General features: G+C 36.9%; 1 protein-coding gene across 2 annotated transcripts in view; it reads right to left on the bottom strand.

Moving 5' to 3' along the window:
* The window catches only part of STXBP4 (syntaxin binding protein 4), a 198,002-nt gene that overhangs the window by 100,705 nt on the left and 80,787 nt on the right, over window positions 1-16,510 (bottom strand). Inside the window, exons 9-10 of one of the 2 annotated variants that reach the window (XM_068978558.1) lie at window positions 15,494-15,580; window positions 11,892-11,957 (exon numbers count right to left, since the gene is read on the bottom strand). In XM_068978558.1, the coding sequence (XP_068834659.1) occupies window positions 11,892-11,957; window positions 15,494-15,580 (153 nt within the window). The remainder of the gene's footprint in view (window positions 1-11,891; window positions 11,958-15,493; window positions 15,581-16,510) is intronic. The other variant, XM_068978559.1, reaches the window with a different exon arrangement.

Below are 16,510 nucleotides of genomic sequence, written 5' to 3'. Positions count from 1 at the left end.
TAATGAAGAAAAGTTTGAAAAAAAAATTTTTTTTATTGTAATAGAAGGTGCTCCAGCTATGTTGAATCAAAATTTGATTTGTTGGCATTTTCAAACAACAGACTGTTTTCTTCATTGTTTCATGCCATTGCAGGATTTATTTTAAAAATTTTTGTCTCAGTTCTTGAAGCTGATCATATGAAAACCACCATGGACACAGCTGTTAACCTTGTTTAATGTATATGTGCAAATTTGATGGCTAGTCACTAGTTTAAAAGAGTGATTTTAAAGATCCTGTGCTCTTTGCTAATGCTACTTGGTTGAGTTGTGAAAGAGCTTAATGAAGACTTACTGTGTTTTTAACTTCAGTTGAAGATTTTCTTAAAAGAAATGATTGGTTGCCTAATACTTAACAAGAAAAGACAAAAAAATGGAAGTGTGATTTACATTTTATTATCAATATCACATTGTACATAAATTTGAAGCTCCAAGCAACGAGAAAGCTTATTTGTGAAGCTAGACAAGTGTAAGAATTTATACTATACTGAAAATTTTCAAATGCATAAGTCAGTAAGAATGATTTACCTATTATCTAACACAAATCATTACGTAGATTTTATTACTCATAATATGTAGATTGAGCTCAAAAACCTTAAAAATTTTGACATCTGCTTAGCTGATATTGATAAATTTACAGTTGTTTTCAGTATATGCAATACTCCTTTGAAACTGATGGTAACCAGAATTAGTGACATACTTAACTTGAAAAGATGTCGTTTTGAAGGGATTTTGCTTTAAAGACTGAATCTTCTAAAAGCATGAAAAAATTTTGCCAATAGGGACATAAATATTAAAAGAAAAAGATTTTTGGCATTCATTTCAGTTACGACAAACTTTTTAACTTTATTTGGAACATTTGGGTATATGAATCTACTTTTTAACTATAAATGCTGTTAAACAAAATCACAGCAGTTATTTCCAATGAAAATCTAGTGCACGCATTAAGATACACTTTAAGTGTAAAGTAACACTGGACTTCAAAAATACAGTATGAGAAAAGAATGTAAAAATGTCTAATGAATTTTTAATACTTTTCATGTTCAAATGACCATATTTTATATATATTAGACTAAAAATTTATCTAAGACAATTTTACTTGTTTCTTTTCATGCTTTTAAAAAATGTGGTTACTAGAAAACTGACAAGACATAGTTGGTTTCCAATATATTTCTATTAGAAAGTGCAGGTCTAGACTTTTATAAAAGCCTCTTATCTGATACTCAATTATTTCCAAATCTGCTGTTAGTTAACTTTCTTAAAGTATAGATAGTCTTCATTCACCATTCTTCATCCATCCATTCACCAGATATTTACTGAATACCTACTCTAGGTCAGTGATGGTTATAAGGTAAATTAGAGAACACGTGAAAGACAGCTGCCCTCCTCAGGAAGCTTACCCTCTAGTTGGTGGATACAGATAAAGGATACAAGTTTAACAAGCAAGTAATACACAAGAAAGCAATCAGAAATGCCAAAACCTTATCCACCCATAGTGAGAGCTGGAGCGTTAGTGGGGTAATGGTGCAAGGAGGTAGAGGGGCTGGAGAACAAGGAGGGTAGGTGGGGGAAAGTAGTCAGGGATGGGGTTACTGAGGAAAAGGGGTGTGGAGTTGGGGTAGGATGGCAGACCAGGGAGGGCAGGCTTTGCAGGATTTGGGCTTTCACTCTGAGATGGAAAGTTATACAGGTTCTAACAAGTTTTAAAAGCCTATTTCTGGCTGCTGTGTTCAGATTAGACTGTATGGGGGTGGGGCAAGGGTAAAAGCTGGGTGATCTGGTAGGAAGTTATAGTTTCAACAGACAAGAGACGATGATGGCTTAGACTAGTGATGGAAGTGATAAAAAGTGGCAAAACTGCAGTTTTTAAACAGGAGGGCCAACAAGTTAGATGTAGAGTGTGAAGGAAAGAGGAGTCACATTATAGATGGAACAAGTTGATCTTTCTTCTCTTGTCAAATACCTTTAATGGCAATCCATTGTCTAAAATCTTAGACTGGTATTCAAGTGCATGCCTGCTTTGGTCCCAACACAAAAACTCCCCGACAGCCCTCAGATGTTATTTCCTAATGCTTTCATCTGTTCATGTTATCCTTATGTCCCCAAGCCTTTAATAATGACAAGGGGATGATGATGAACTAATACAAATACAAATTATTATTATTATTTTTTAGGAATTTATTATATTCCTGGTAGTTTTAGGCTCTTAAACTCTCAAGTCCTATGAACAGATTATAAACAGATGTTAGCATCACATATTAGATACAAAAACATTAAGAGATAATAGTTAAATTAGCATACAGAGTCAGCTGATTTTGACGCTCAAGGTAAGACTTTTTCTTTCATACCATGATTTTCAGGTTGCACTCTCTGCTTGGAGTGCTCTCCCCTTCACATGTATGCTCTAGTTCATGGGTCACCTTTTCTCTACAAAGTCTCTTTATTCTCTCAGTCAAAATTAGGTTTTATTCCTCTAATAAAATTGTTAAAACAAACAATTTTCACCTATTTCTCTGCACCTAATATTTCTTTTATTATTAATAATAATGACTATAATAGTTAATATTTATTAAATAATTACTATGTGCTATTATATATATATACACACACACATGATATCATATTACCTTACTTTATTAATTATGCTTGATATTCCAAAACTTTAAAGTTCTAAGCATTCTGAAGGAAAAAAAAATTTAATTAAATGGAGGAAAAAACCCACCTTCTAATTTATTTTATATGTAAAATTTAAGAAAGAATATTTGTAAATGGGATTCCCTGGTGGCTCAGATGACAAAGAATTCACCTGCAAGGTGGGAGAACCCAGGTTTGATCCCTGGGTAGGGAAGATACCCTGGAGAAGGGAATGGCTACCCACTCCAGTGTTCTTGCCTGGAGACTTCCATGGAAAGAGGAGCCTGGCAAACTATAGTCCATGGGATAGCAAAGACTTGAACATGACTGAGTGATCAACACTTCACTTTTCACTTATAAATGTCCACTTGCAGGATCATGGAAAAAGCAAGAGAGTTCCAGAAAAACATCTATTTCTGCTTTATTGACTATGCCAAAGCCTTCGACTGTGTGGATCATAATACTGTGGAAAATTCTTCAAGAGATGGGGATACCAGACTACCTGACCTGCCTCTAGAGAAATCTGTATGCAGGTCAGGAAGCAACAGTTAGAACTGGACATGGAACAACAGACTGGTTCCAAATAGGAAAAGGAGTACGTCAAGGCTGTATATTGTCACCCTGCTTACTTAACTTCTATGCAGAGTACATCATGAGAAACGCTGGGCTGGAAGAAGCACAAGCTAGAATCAAGATTGCCGGGAGAAATATCAATCACCTCAGATATGCAGATGACACCACCCTTATGGCAGAAAGTGAAGAGGAACTAAAAAGCCTCTTGATGAAAGTGAAAGTGGAGAGTGAAAAAGTTGGCTTAAAGCTCAACATTCAGAAAACGAAGATCATGGCATCTGGTCCCATCACTTCATGGGAAATAGATGGGGAAACAGTGGAAACAGCATCATACTTTATTTTTTGGGGCTCCAAAATCACTGCAGATGGTGACTGCAGTCATGAAATTAAAAGACGCTTACTCCTTGGAAGAAAAGTTATGACCAACCTAGACAGCATGTTGAAAAGCTGAGACATTACTTTGTCAACAAAGGTCCGTCTAGCCAAGGCTATGGTTTTTCCACTGGTCATGTATGGATGTGAGAGTTGGACTGTGAAGAAAGCTGAACACTGCAGAACTGATGCTTTTGAAAGACTCTTGAAAGTCCCTTGGACTGCAAGGAGATCCAACCAGTCCATTCTGAAGGAGATCAGCCCTGGGATTTCTTTGGGAGGAATGATGCTAAAGCTGAAACTCCTGTACTTTGGCCACCTCATGTGAAGAGTTGACTCATTGGAAAAGACTCTGATGCTGGGAGGGATTGGGGGCAGGAGAAGCGGACGACCAAGGATGAGATGCCTGGATGGCATCACTGACTTGATGGACATGAGTCTGAGTGAACTCTGGGAGTTGGTGATGGATGGGGAGGCCTGACGTGCTACGATTCATGGGGTCGCAAAGAGTCAGACACGACTGAGCGACTGAACTGAACTGAACTGAACTGCAGGATGCAAAGATACACTAAAATGTAAAAAGGCCTGGCCATATAAACTGATGCAGATATAGCACCAAACTACAAAAAAGCTTAATAAAATGGAGGTCTAAAAGTTTTTGGTCAAAAAATAGAGGACTTTTACAGACTTTGTATTTGGAAATAACTTCAAGTGTACACAAGACCTGCAAGAGTAGGAACAGTACAAAGAACATCTTTACATTCTTTGCCCAGATTTACCTAATTCAAGTCACTTTTTTGCCAATATGTTCATGAGTGAGAAATAAAGTATTCTTGCAAGCCACTGACATTTTGAGGTTGCTGCTACCAAGATTTTGCAGACTCTCAGTCTCTCACATATATACATTTGTATATACACACATATGTAAATATGTACACACATATTCTAACTACTCAAGGGTTCTTTATCCCTACTCAGTATTTCTTAAGTAAAAGGATTTCTCTTACATAACCATAGTACAGCTATCAGATTTAAGAAATTCAACATTGAGCCAATACTATTATCTAATCTGTCATCCATATTCCAATTTTGTCAACTGACTCAATAACATCCTTTGTAGTGTTTTCCTCATTCCAGTGCAGGATCGAGTCTAGGGTCAGGTGTTTTATTTAGTTTCATGTCTCTTTACCCTCTTTTAATCTGGAACCTCCCCCCACCCTTCTTCCCTCCCGTCATCCTTTCTTCATTTTTCTTTCTTCCGTCTCTCTCTCTCTCTCTCTCCCCCTCCCTCCCTCCCTCTTTACCTTGTCCTTTCCTTTCTTTCTTTGGTTCTTCTTTCTTTTCATTCTTTTATTTTTTAAGGCATTCACATTTCTCAAGAATATAACACCTATACACACACAGACACATACACACACAGATACATACACCTTTAAAAATAAATAAAACTGTTCTCATTTGGGGCTTGACTGATACTTCCTCATGGCCAGGTTCAGGTTTATACATTCTCAGCTGTAATACCACATAAGTGATGCTGTGTCCTCTCAAGGTTTCACACTTGAAGTCACACATATCCATCTGTTCTTCAGTGGTGATATCCATTTTTTGTACCAGTTTAGGAGTTGTCTGATTTTACTACCATATAATTACTATTTTCCTCTTGCAATTAATAAGCAGTTTAGAGACAGCCACTTTACAGCCACATAAATATGTGAATATTCTGCTTGTCATAAAAAAATTCCCCCTAGATTAAGCATTTTATGATTCTAGTCTGATCCAGTCATTACTGAAACATGCAAAATGCTGACTTCCCAAATCCGGCAGCTACTCTTGATAACTGTTGTTACCAGTCAGCACGCAACAGTCTTTAATGAGCAAGAGCTCTCAGATCTCTCCATTAATTAATTCACTTCTTTACTAATGGTATGGACTCATGAATCACTTTTTTTCAATGTTTGTTAGTTCATTAGTATATTTAATTATTTTGGTGCTCAACTACTTTCAGACTGGTCAGTGGAGGGTGCATCAAGCTAGTTCCTTATGACACGCTCCCATCACTTTGGTGATTTCCTTATTTTCTGGCATAAGACATTTCAAGCTCATTTTGTACTTACCCACCCTCAGTCTTGAAATCAGTTATTTCTCCAAGAAGCCTGGATTCTTATTAGTGGGGAATAGTTTCTAGGCACTTAGATATGCTAGGTTCTCACTGCTAGTGGGATATGTGATTCTTGGCTCTTCCAGCTGTTAGAGCTTGGAATATATATGGGCACATATATATTCATATTCACATAGATACATATATTTTAGAAATAATGCGTTCACAATGATACTTTCAAATATAGTCCATCCAAAGGATTCTTTCTTGACTTCCTAAAACTTTGTATGTCTTTTTTTTTCACTGAGATTCTGGCTCTCAACAACAATCAAAACATTTTGATTTTGTAATATAGGAGACCTATATTATATCTTGGGCTTCCCAGGTGGCGCTAGTGGTAAAGAACTGGCCTGCCAATGCAGGAGACATAAGTCATGGGTTTGATCCCTGGATTGGAAAGATTTCCTGGAGGAGAGCAGGGCAACCCACTCCAGTATTCTTGCCTGCAGAACCCCAAGGACAGAGGAGCCAAGTGAGTTACAGTCCATAGGGGTCGCAAAGAGTCAGACTCTAAAGAGATTGAGCATGCATGCATTATTACATCTTAAAATTGTTTAAATTGTTTCAGAATGGCTTTGGCCATACCTCAGAAACAAGACAACAATGCATGCTATTCAATTTTTCTCATACTATAAAATGTTTGGGATTTGTTTTCAATCCTTTTCTAACTCTATTGCAACCTGTCAAACACTGAACATAAATACCATGTTGGTAAATTACTTGAACTGATTCTTTAATTTTTCTTTAGTATAGTTATTTTTTAAAAAAATAAAGGATAATACTATACATACCTTTTGTATTTTTTTTTTTTTTTTACTTTGACAGGATCTCCTGGAAATTACTCTGTGCTACTGAGTTAAGATTGCTTTCAGTAGCAGAGTGCTCCACTGCATGTATGGACCGTAGTTAATTCAATCATCTACACTGAAGATTAAGGCAGTTTCTAATATTTTCTAATTACATATAATACCACAAAAAAATACTGTGCCTAGGTATTTCAATATTATTAGAGGTATGTCTTTGGGGTAAATTCCTAGAAGTGAGGTTGCCAGGCTGAATGGTAAATGTACACATCAATTTATTAGAAAAGCCAAATTCTCCTTTGCAGCTATGTGCTGTTTTGCACTACCACTAGCATGTATGAAAACGCCTGTTTCAAAACAGCCTCATCAACAATGCACTGTCAAGCATTTGAATTTTTGTTAATGGAAGAAAAGTTGTATTGTCGTATTTTTTAAAAGTAGCTTTGTTGAGGCAGAATTTACATATAGTAAAATTTACTCATTTTAGATATACAGCTTGATAGCAACATAGATAGCATATTCAAAAGCAGATACATTACTTTGCCGACTAAGGTCCGTCTAGTCAAGGATATGGTTTTTCCAGTAGTCATGTATGGATGTGAGAGTTGGACTGTGAAGAAGGCTGAGCGCCGAAGAATTGATGCTTTTGAACTGTGGTGTTGGAGAAGACTCTTGAGAGTCCCTTGGACTGCAAGGAGATCCAACCAGTCCATTCTGAAGGAGATCAACCCTGGGATTTCTTTGGAAGGAATGATACTAAAGCTGAAGCTCCAGTACTTTGGCCACCTCATGCGAAGAGTTGACTCATTGGAAAAGACTGATGCTGGGAGGGACTGGGGGCAGGAGGAGAAGGGGACGACAGAGGATGAGATGGCTGGATGGCATCACTGACTCGATGGACATGAGTCTGAGTGAACTCTGGGAGGTGGTGATGGACAGGGAGGCCTGGTGTGCTGCGATTCATGGGGTTGCAAAGAGTCGGATACGACTGAGCGACTGAACTGAACTGAGCTGAACCTTGCTTAACCCAACATCACAAAAGTTTCTTTTGAATTTAAATTTTAGTTTATGTTTAGATCTATAATCCATTCGGAATTAGTGAGGAGAAGGGGACGACAGAGGATGAGATGGCTGGATGGCATCATGGACTCTATGGACATGAGTCTGAGTGAACTCCGGGAGTTGGTGATGGACAGGGAGGCCTGGCATGCTGCAATTCATAGGGTTGCAGAGTCGGACATGACTGAAAGACTGAACTTAACTTTGAATATGATATGAAGTAGGGGTTGAGATTAGATTTTTCTCACACAAATATTCCCTTGTTCTAGCATCATGTATTGTAATAAGCAGTGAAAGTAAAAAGTCACTCAGTCAAGTCCGACTCGAGTGACACCATGGACTATACAGTCCATGGAATTCTCCAGGCCAGAATACTAGAGTGGGTAGCTGTTCTCTTCTCCAGGGGATCTTCCCAACCCAGGGATCGAACCCAGGTCTCCCACAGTGCAGGTGGATTCTTTACTGACTGAGCCACCAGGGAAGCCCTGATGATAAGCAGTGCTTCCTCATTGAAGTGTCTGTGAACATTTTCAAACATCAAGCGACCCTAAGTGGGGGTCAGTTTCCACTGGTATTAAATTGTTGCTAGCTCCAAGCTTGGAGAAGGCAATGGCACCCCACTCTAGTACTCTTGCCTGGAAAATCCCATGGATGGAGCAGCCTGGAAGGCTGCAGTCCATGGGGTCGCTGAGGGTCAGACATGACTGAGCGACTTCACTTTCACGGACTGGAGAAGGGAATGGCAACCCACTTCAGTGTTCTTGCCTGGAGAATCCCAGGGACGGGGGAGCCTGGTGGGCTGCCGTCTATGGGGTCGCACAGAGTCGGACACGACTGAAGCGATTTAGCAGCAGCAGCTCCAAGCTTAAAACCAGGATCAAGAAATCTAGTTCACATAGTTCCCTTCTTTGCAGAGGAGCAGGTGTCTATGTTCATGTTCCAATTCCTTTGGTAATTCCTTAAAATCTGTGTAACAAAACCAGTTTTAGAGCTGTTTTCTGTTAGAGAACATTCTCTGTATCTTGCTCAGTACTAGAAGCTGGAAGTCCTATCTCAACATAGATTTAATTGACATTTCTCTTGTGGGAAAGACTGAAAATCTTTTTATATGTTTCATATGACCTTTAATAACTTTTTCAGTGAATGGTCTGTTCATGTCTTTTACCCATTTTTCTATGTAATTTTTGGTTTCATCTAGACTACTAAAACTTCTCCTTATAATTTGTGTATGTGGTCCAGTAACTGAGTTCTGCATATTAATTTTATTTCTTGCTAGCTTGTGAATTTCCAAACGAGTTATTTTTATCATTGATTCTGTAGGGTTTTCAAGATTTCTATTATGTCACTGTTTTATTTATTTTTTTCCAATTCATATGTCCCTGGTTGTTTTTTCAGTTTGCAGCTTTTTAACTGCATTCTTTCTTTTTGTGATACTTTTGTCAGGTTTAGACATCAAATGTTATACTTCCTCCCAGGAAAGAATTTGGAATTTTTCTTTGTTTCTTTCTCTTTCTGCTTTTTTAAAATACCTGAACCCATTTATGTAGTTCTGGGATTAACTGCCAAAGTTTTGGTTAAATTCCCCTGTGAAACTATTTTGGCCTGGTCCTTTCCTGTAGGGTGGCTTCTTGGTAACTTTATTTCTTCTATGGTTAAGCTTCTACCTCTACTGAGGCCAGTTTTGGTAAACTATATTTCCCTAAGAAAACCCATTTAAGTTATCCCATTTATATTAGATTACTGTTGTGTTCAGTCTCAATTCTGTCATATTGCCTTCTGTTGAAATTGTTGTATATATTTACTGCATTTTGACATTTTTCCTTTTTTAAAAAAAGGATTTCTTTTGGTAACTGGAAGATCCATATTTTCATTCCACAAAATCCCGAAATTTGCTCAGTCTTTACCTAATCTTTTTATTGTCTGCTGTCAGTTTGAAGTGATATTCACTGACTATTATACTTACACTACAGAATGATCTTATTCTGTTTTCCCCTTTTTTTCCTCCCTCATCTTCTCATTAAAAACAAAAAATTGCAAAGCTGCATCTTTCTTTTGGGGCTTGGCTATACAGTAACATATAGGAAATGCTCATTGTTTGGAAATTCTTGCCAAAGTTATCCCAGACATTTTTTGGCTGGGGAAAACTCACCTCTCCCAGATTCTTCAGGAATACTACATGCATATATTATTCCCTGAATATCAGCACATTTGTAACTGTTGAGTTGATATCTAAAAGTCAACTTGGTGGGATACAACATTCTTGATTTACACATTCTTTTCTTTAGTTTCATGAAGATATCGCCCCACAAATGCCTTACTTTTGTATGCTGCGTCAGGAAGGCTGATGTTGGTCTCACTCTATCACCTTTGTACGTTATCTGACCCTCTCATTTGGAGGAACCATGTATTTCTCCTCTGTCTTTAAAGCCTGCTAGGATGTACCCTAAACTGACTTTTCCCCACCACCCAATAATAGTTCCAGGCTCTGTCTTTATAGCCTGCTAGGATGTACCCTAAACCGACCTTTCCCTACCACCCAATAATAGTTCCAGGTCATCTTTTACATCTGAAAGTGTTCTTGGATTAAAGTTCAAAATATTAGTGCTGTTCAGTTGTTTTGATTTACTTCCTCATGAAAATCCTTTACTTACTTCATTCTTATTTTTCTGGTTTTCTTTGATGCCTTTTCATTTGATTATATTCTTCCTTGGGAAACCTGTAATATAGTTTCCATTTCTAGCATCACTTTGTCATTTTCTTCTCTTTCTTTCCTAGGTTTTTTCAACTCTCATTTCATTTATCCCTGTTTTTTGTCATTTTCTAAGTCTTTGTTTTTAATTCCTTATTTTGAGTTATTCTGTGTTACATTTTTAAGGTTGAATTGTTTTGGGGTATTTTCATCAGGAAAAAAGCTTTAATTCATATTGTCTGATATTTACAGTTGTTTTGTAATGACAGGGACAGATTTCCCACCACCCCCCCCCACCCCCCGCCCCCAATTCCTTTTTGTTTAACAGGAAGAGTTCTTAGTTCTACAGCACCCTCTTCTGTGCAATTTCTTTTTATGGATCATGTTGTTGATGGTCATGATGGAGGGTAGATAGAGGAGGCTTGGTATGTCTTGTTTCTCTTTCATTTCTGCAAGACCCTTAATTTCCCCCTCTTATTTCCTTTTCTCTCGTTATTTCTTAGCCTCCAAGGGATACCACCCCTTCTCTATTTATTTGATTCTTTTCTCCAAACAATGATTCTAGAATGCTGCTGCTTCTGGTTGCACATACTTCCTCAAGTTCTGAGAACCATCAAATCCTGGTCACTGTTTAGTATTTTGTCATTAATAGTTAAATTTTTCTCTTTTTGGAGGTGATCTTACTTGCAGTACTTTGTCTAATTACTCTGTTCTCCCTACTCTTTTCAGAGTTTTTAAGCCTCCCCTGCTCTCAAGTTTCAGTGGCAGGCAAGTTGCAACAGTTTGTTGGAATTTTAAACTCTATTTATACGGGCCTTGAAGGTTCTGGTGCTCTCTATCCAATAGCCATATTTAAGGTATAGGTCCTGGGAATTCTCTGGCAGTCCAGGGGTTAGGACTCAGTGCTTTTACTGCCATGGGCCCAGTTTCAATTCCCAGTCAAGGAACTAAGATCCCAGAAGCCATGCATGATATATCCAAAAAAAAAAAAAAAAAAAAGGTGTAGGTTTCTGTATGGTTTTATGTGCTCTGTAAATTTTATGTTTTCTGGGAGGATAATATTGGGGAGATTCAAAATCAGGTGACTGCCACTGATCTATAGCAATGTCCTCTTAACTTTCTACTCTATTAACCTTTTATTTGTTACTTGTATCTCTATTTCATGATATCATTGCATTTGTTTTGCTGTAAGTTACTTAAGATTCTTTGGAGAATGATAAAGAGTGAAAATAAATTTTTACTTTTTATTACTAAAAAAAAATTTAAAAATGTTCTGCCTTGGAAGTTTTTTTCCCCCCCTTGATTTGCTTTTACTTTTAATAAAATAAATATGAGTAACAGAAGAAAAGAAAAAGGAAAAATAGAAGAGAAAGAAAAAAGAGTAGAAAAGCAATGAGACTGATTGTTTCAGCCCATAGATGCCCACCTCTGAACGCAGCAGTGCACTATGCTATGCTTATATATCGGTAGGCTCTCAGATATTATACACAGCAATGCATTGCAATTATACCTCATTTGTCTACACACACATATCCACAAGACACATATAAACAATATATGCACTTACTTGTTTCACATTCTGGAGTTCTTCTGTCAATTGCTTCCTCTGCCTTTCCGATTCAAATAATTTTTCCTATATTAAAAAGCCACTGAATTAACAACTTGTTAAGAAGGTATCAATGAGCATGATTTTCAGGGCTTTGTTTCAAGGCTTACAAATTCCTCAAACATCCAGTTTCTAGAATCTGGAAATGCAGCTCCCAGTCAATTTTCTGCCTTATACATGCCATTTAAAAGTAATTAGCTCTTTACAGTATAATTGGGATGTAAACATATTTTCTGTTACTATAATTAGTCACATTTTTTTCCTGTGCCAGGGGCTGTGGGATCTTCATTTCCTGACCAGAAACTGAATTCAGGCTATGGTAGTGAAAGCCTGGACTCCTAACTACTAGGCCACCAGGAAACTCCTTACTAGCCACTTTTTAAAAAACCTAAAAATCTGAGGTCCAAAATAAGTCAATCAGGATCAAAATGTATAAATGTCAACTAAATGCTAGGTAATAGCTATCACTGTCAAAGAGTTTGCAAATTGAGGAGCATGACTATTATAACTTAGAAGTCTCTCTTACCGTACATATGAAAGAGGACTATGAAACAGAGTTGACCATAATGTTCCCAATTTAGCTAATTTTTGTAAGATTATCCATAAAAATGAACATATAACTAGTGTAATCAAACAATGAAATAATGAATATTAAATATTTAATAAATATTAATATGTATTTAATAAATATTAAAATCTTTGAACTTAAAATTAAGGATATTGAGAATAACACCCTAAAACATTCAATTTTGTTATGTCATAAATAAATCCACATTTTATTGATCAAATCAGAGATACTATAAGTACTTTAAGAGCCATTTTACTTATAAACCTGAGCAGAGGAATTGCTAGATTATAATGAGTGGTAAACATTCATGGCAAAATTGGAATGTTTACAAGAAGCAATCTACTTTCTGCTATACTTGAGCTCATTCTTGTCTAAGAGATGAAATGAAGGTACTTGAAGATGAATATAATATAGCAATCTAACGAATCTGTCACAGAACAGGAGCCAAGAAACTTCTGGCTCCTGGGCTTTTATGCTCTGGTAAGTCACCTTCACTCTTTGTGTCCTAGTTTTTTGCATCTGTAAATGGAAAATATATCTATTTTCATTCAACTTTGCAAAGCAGTAGCAATGTGAACTCTGCAGAAAGGTTTTAAGTTAAATAAAGCCCATGGAACCTTTAAAAATCATTCTTGCAGAATAAAAATTAGCCATTGGCATCAAATTTTCTTGGTTCCATTTTTATTTGTAACTCAAATCAGACATGATAAACAGAGATCACAGGATAATGGGAAGTGATGACATCTACACATTCTGTGAAATCCATATAACAACCTCTGCTTTTTGTGTAGATGTGTGTATAATACAAGCAGAAAAACTCAAAGTACAAAGATTATCTCTAGCAAAACATTTATTGCTGTGTAGTTTTTTCTGTATTTAAGCAACTGGCTCTCAGCTAATAGACAGGTTTTCAGGTGAAGGAAATTATATAGAATATGTTTTACCTGTGATTTCAGGTTTTGTCACAGTAGGATATGTTCAGTCACATCTCGTAAATTTTAAATACAAATACTGATTTACTCAATAGTTCCTCCAGAAAGCTTTGCTTAAATGTTAAATTAATATATATTTAAATTAAAATTCTAATTATTGCCACTGATACTCCAGTAAAAAACAAAAATGTATCACTAAGTTTAACAATGATAAACATTGGGGCTTTTGTGGTAGCTCAGACAGTAAATTTAATCTGCCTGCAATGCAGAAGACCCAGGTTTGATCCCTGGGTCAGGAAGATCCTTTGGAGTAGGGAATGGCAACCTCCTTGGTTCTTGCCTGAAGAATTTCACAGACAGAGGAGCTTGGCAAGCTACAGTCAGAAAGAATTAGACATGATCAAGAATTAAGATGAAAAATATAAATTTAGCTTTAATAATTGACAGCAGTTTTTTCTTATTCTCTTAAAAAACATCTGCAGTGTTGGTTATACTGGTAAGATAGCATTTTTATATAATTTACTCTGTGTAAGTCATTGAATCTTATGGTTCATCAGAATTTTCTGAGGCTCTCAGATCTTTTACATTTCATCATAGGGAACTGGTTAAATAATCTAGAACAGAATCTTTGGAGGATAGGAGAGGCATTGAAAAGAATTAGGTAAATTCGTATATATTAACCTGAAACGTTATCCAAGATATAATGCTAATAACAAAGAGAAAAAAAGAAGGCAAGTTGTAAAAAAGTGTATAATATATGAAACAATTCTGTGGAAGTTAAAGAAGCAAATATACACATTTTTTTAGCATATGCTTGGGTACACAGAGAAAGTCTCACGTAAATAAGATATGTTAAACAATAGCTTCCTCTAGAGGTCAGAATTTAAAAACTAAGGTAGCAAGGAAATTTCTTTCTTTTTTAAATTTGGTATAAAGATTTTACCTCAATAAAAATGAAACAAATACTAGAATTTCACTTATTTAAGAAACTAATTGAAAATAATTTGGGGCTTCCCTGGTGGCTCAGTGGTAAGAATCTGCCTGCCAATGCTGGAGACTCAGGCTTTCGAAACGTGACCTAGGAAAAGTCCTACATGCCATGGAGAAACAAAGCCTGTGCACAGGTTCAACTGCTCTAGAACCTGGGCACCACAACTGCTGGGCCCATGTGCCACAGCTACTGAATCCTGCACGCGCTGGAGCCCGCGCTCTGCAACAGTCCAAGTTACCACACGAAAGGCCGTGTACCACAACTAGAGAGTCACCCCCGCTCTCTGCAACTAGAGGAGAGTCTGTGCAGCAATGCAGACTCAGCACAGCCAAAAATAAACACAGAAAAAAAATATAAATATATTCCTATGATGAATTAATGGAAAACAAGTAGTTACACTGCTTTTCTTGAAGACCTGAAAAATTTAATGGCTTTCCATAAAAATTAATATACAAATTTAATATTCTAAACACAAAATTAAAACATATATAGAGAAAGAGAATCTTACAGTATATTTGGGAAATATATTGTGTTTTTTATTTCCTTTAAATCTCAATCCATTAATTTCAAATTATGTTAGCAAAACAAGATGTCCCTGAAGCATTCCCATGAACATAAGAGAAAATGTATTTTCCAGTGAACATCTGAGGATCTAAAATTGTCATGGCTTGCTTCATTGGCTCTTCATCCTTCCCATCAGTGTGAGAAAAAAAGGGGTTAGAAGTAGTCAGATTAGAAGGTATGATTACAAACCACACTGTTCACAACGAAGCTGTGAAATATAAATAATGAGTATGTGAGCTAAAAAATTTACTCTCTAAAGGTCAGCTGAGGAAATCACTGACTGTGAAATATAAATAATGAGTATATGAGCTAAAAAATTTACTCTCTAAAGGTCAGCTAAGGAAATAAATATTAATTTGATATTAATATTCTATACTAAGCTATTTGATATTGATATTCTTAAAAAAAAACAAAAACTAAGTCTCGATACTCCAGGATTCAACACAAGATAATTTTCTTTCTTTTCTTTATACAAAAGAAAATATAAGGAAGCTAAATTGGAGATTACCTTAAGTGTATTCACTTCTTCCAAGGCGTTATTTCTTTCATGCTTAAGCTTTTCCATTTCATGTGTTTCTAAGGAATCACTTGTCTCCTGAGAAATAAGATAAGAAGGAAGAGTTAGAACAGAACATGGAACAATGGACTGGTTCAAAATTGGGAAAGAAGTATGTCAAGGTTGTATTTCGCCACACTGCTTATTTAACATATATGCAGAACACATGGTGAAAATGCCAGGCTGGATGAATCACAAGTTGGACTCAAGACTCTCCGGAGAAGTATCAATAACCTCAGACATGCGGATGTTACCACCCTAATGACAAATAGCAAAGAGGAACTAAAAGCCTCTTAATGAGGGTGAGAGACGAGAGTGAAAAGCTGGCTTAAAACTCAATATTCTAAAAATGAAAATCATGGCCTCTGGTCCCATCAGTTCAGTTGCTCAGTAGTGTCCGACTCTTTGTGTCCCCATGAACTGCAGCATGCCAAGCCTCCCTATCCATCATCAACTCCTGGAGTCCATTCAAACCCATGACCATCGAGTTGGTGACGCCATCCAACCATCTCTTCCTCTGTCGTCCGCTTCTCCTCCCGCCCTCAATTCTTCCCAGCATCAGGGTCTTTTCAAATGAGACAGCTCTTCTCATCAGGTGGCCAAAGTATTGGAGTTTCAGCTTCAACATCAGTCCCTCCAATGAACACCCAGGACTGATCTCCATTAGGATTGACTGGGTAGATCTCCTTGCAGTCCAAGGGACTCTCAAGAGTCTTCTCCAAAAATAGTGTTCAAAAGCATCAATTCTTCGGCACTCAGCCTTCTTTATAGTCCAACTCTCACATCCATACATGACCACTGGTAAAACCATAGCCTTGACTAGATGGACCTTTGTTGACAAGGTAATGTCTCTGCTTTTGAATATGCTGTCTAGGTTGGTCATAACTTTTCTTCCAAGGAGTAAGCATCTTTGAATTTCATGGCTGCAGTCACCATCTGCAGTGATTCTGGAGTCCAGGAAAATAAAGT

This window comes from Capricornis sumatraensis, chromosome 8 (genome assembly GCF_032405125.1).
Source record: "Capricornis sumatraensis isolate serow.1 chromosome 8, serow.2, whole genome shotgun sequence".
NCBI classification, from domain to species: domain Eukaryota; kingdom Metazoa; phylum Chordata; class Mammalia; order Artiodactyla; family Bovidae; genus Capricornis; species Capricornis sumatraensis.
The sequence above is the reverse complement of the archived record's forward strand: the minus strand, read 5'-3'. Positions and strand labels throughout refer to the sequence as shown.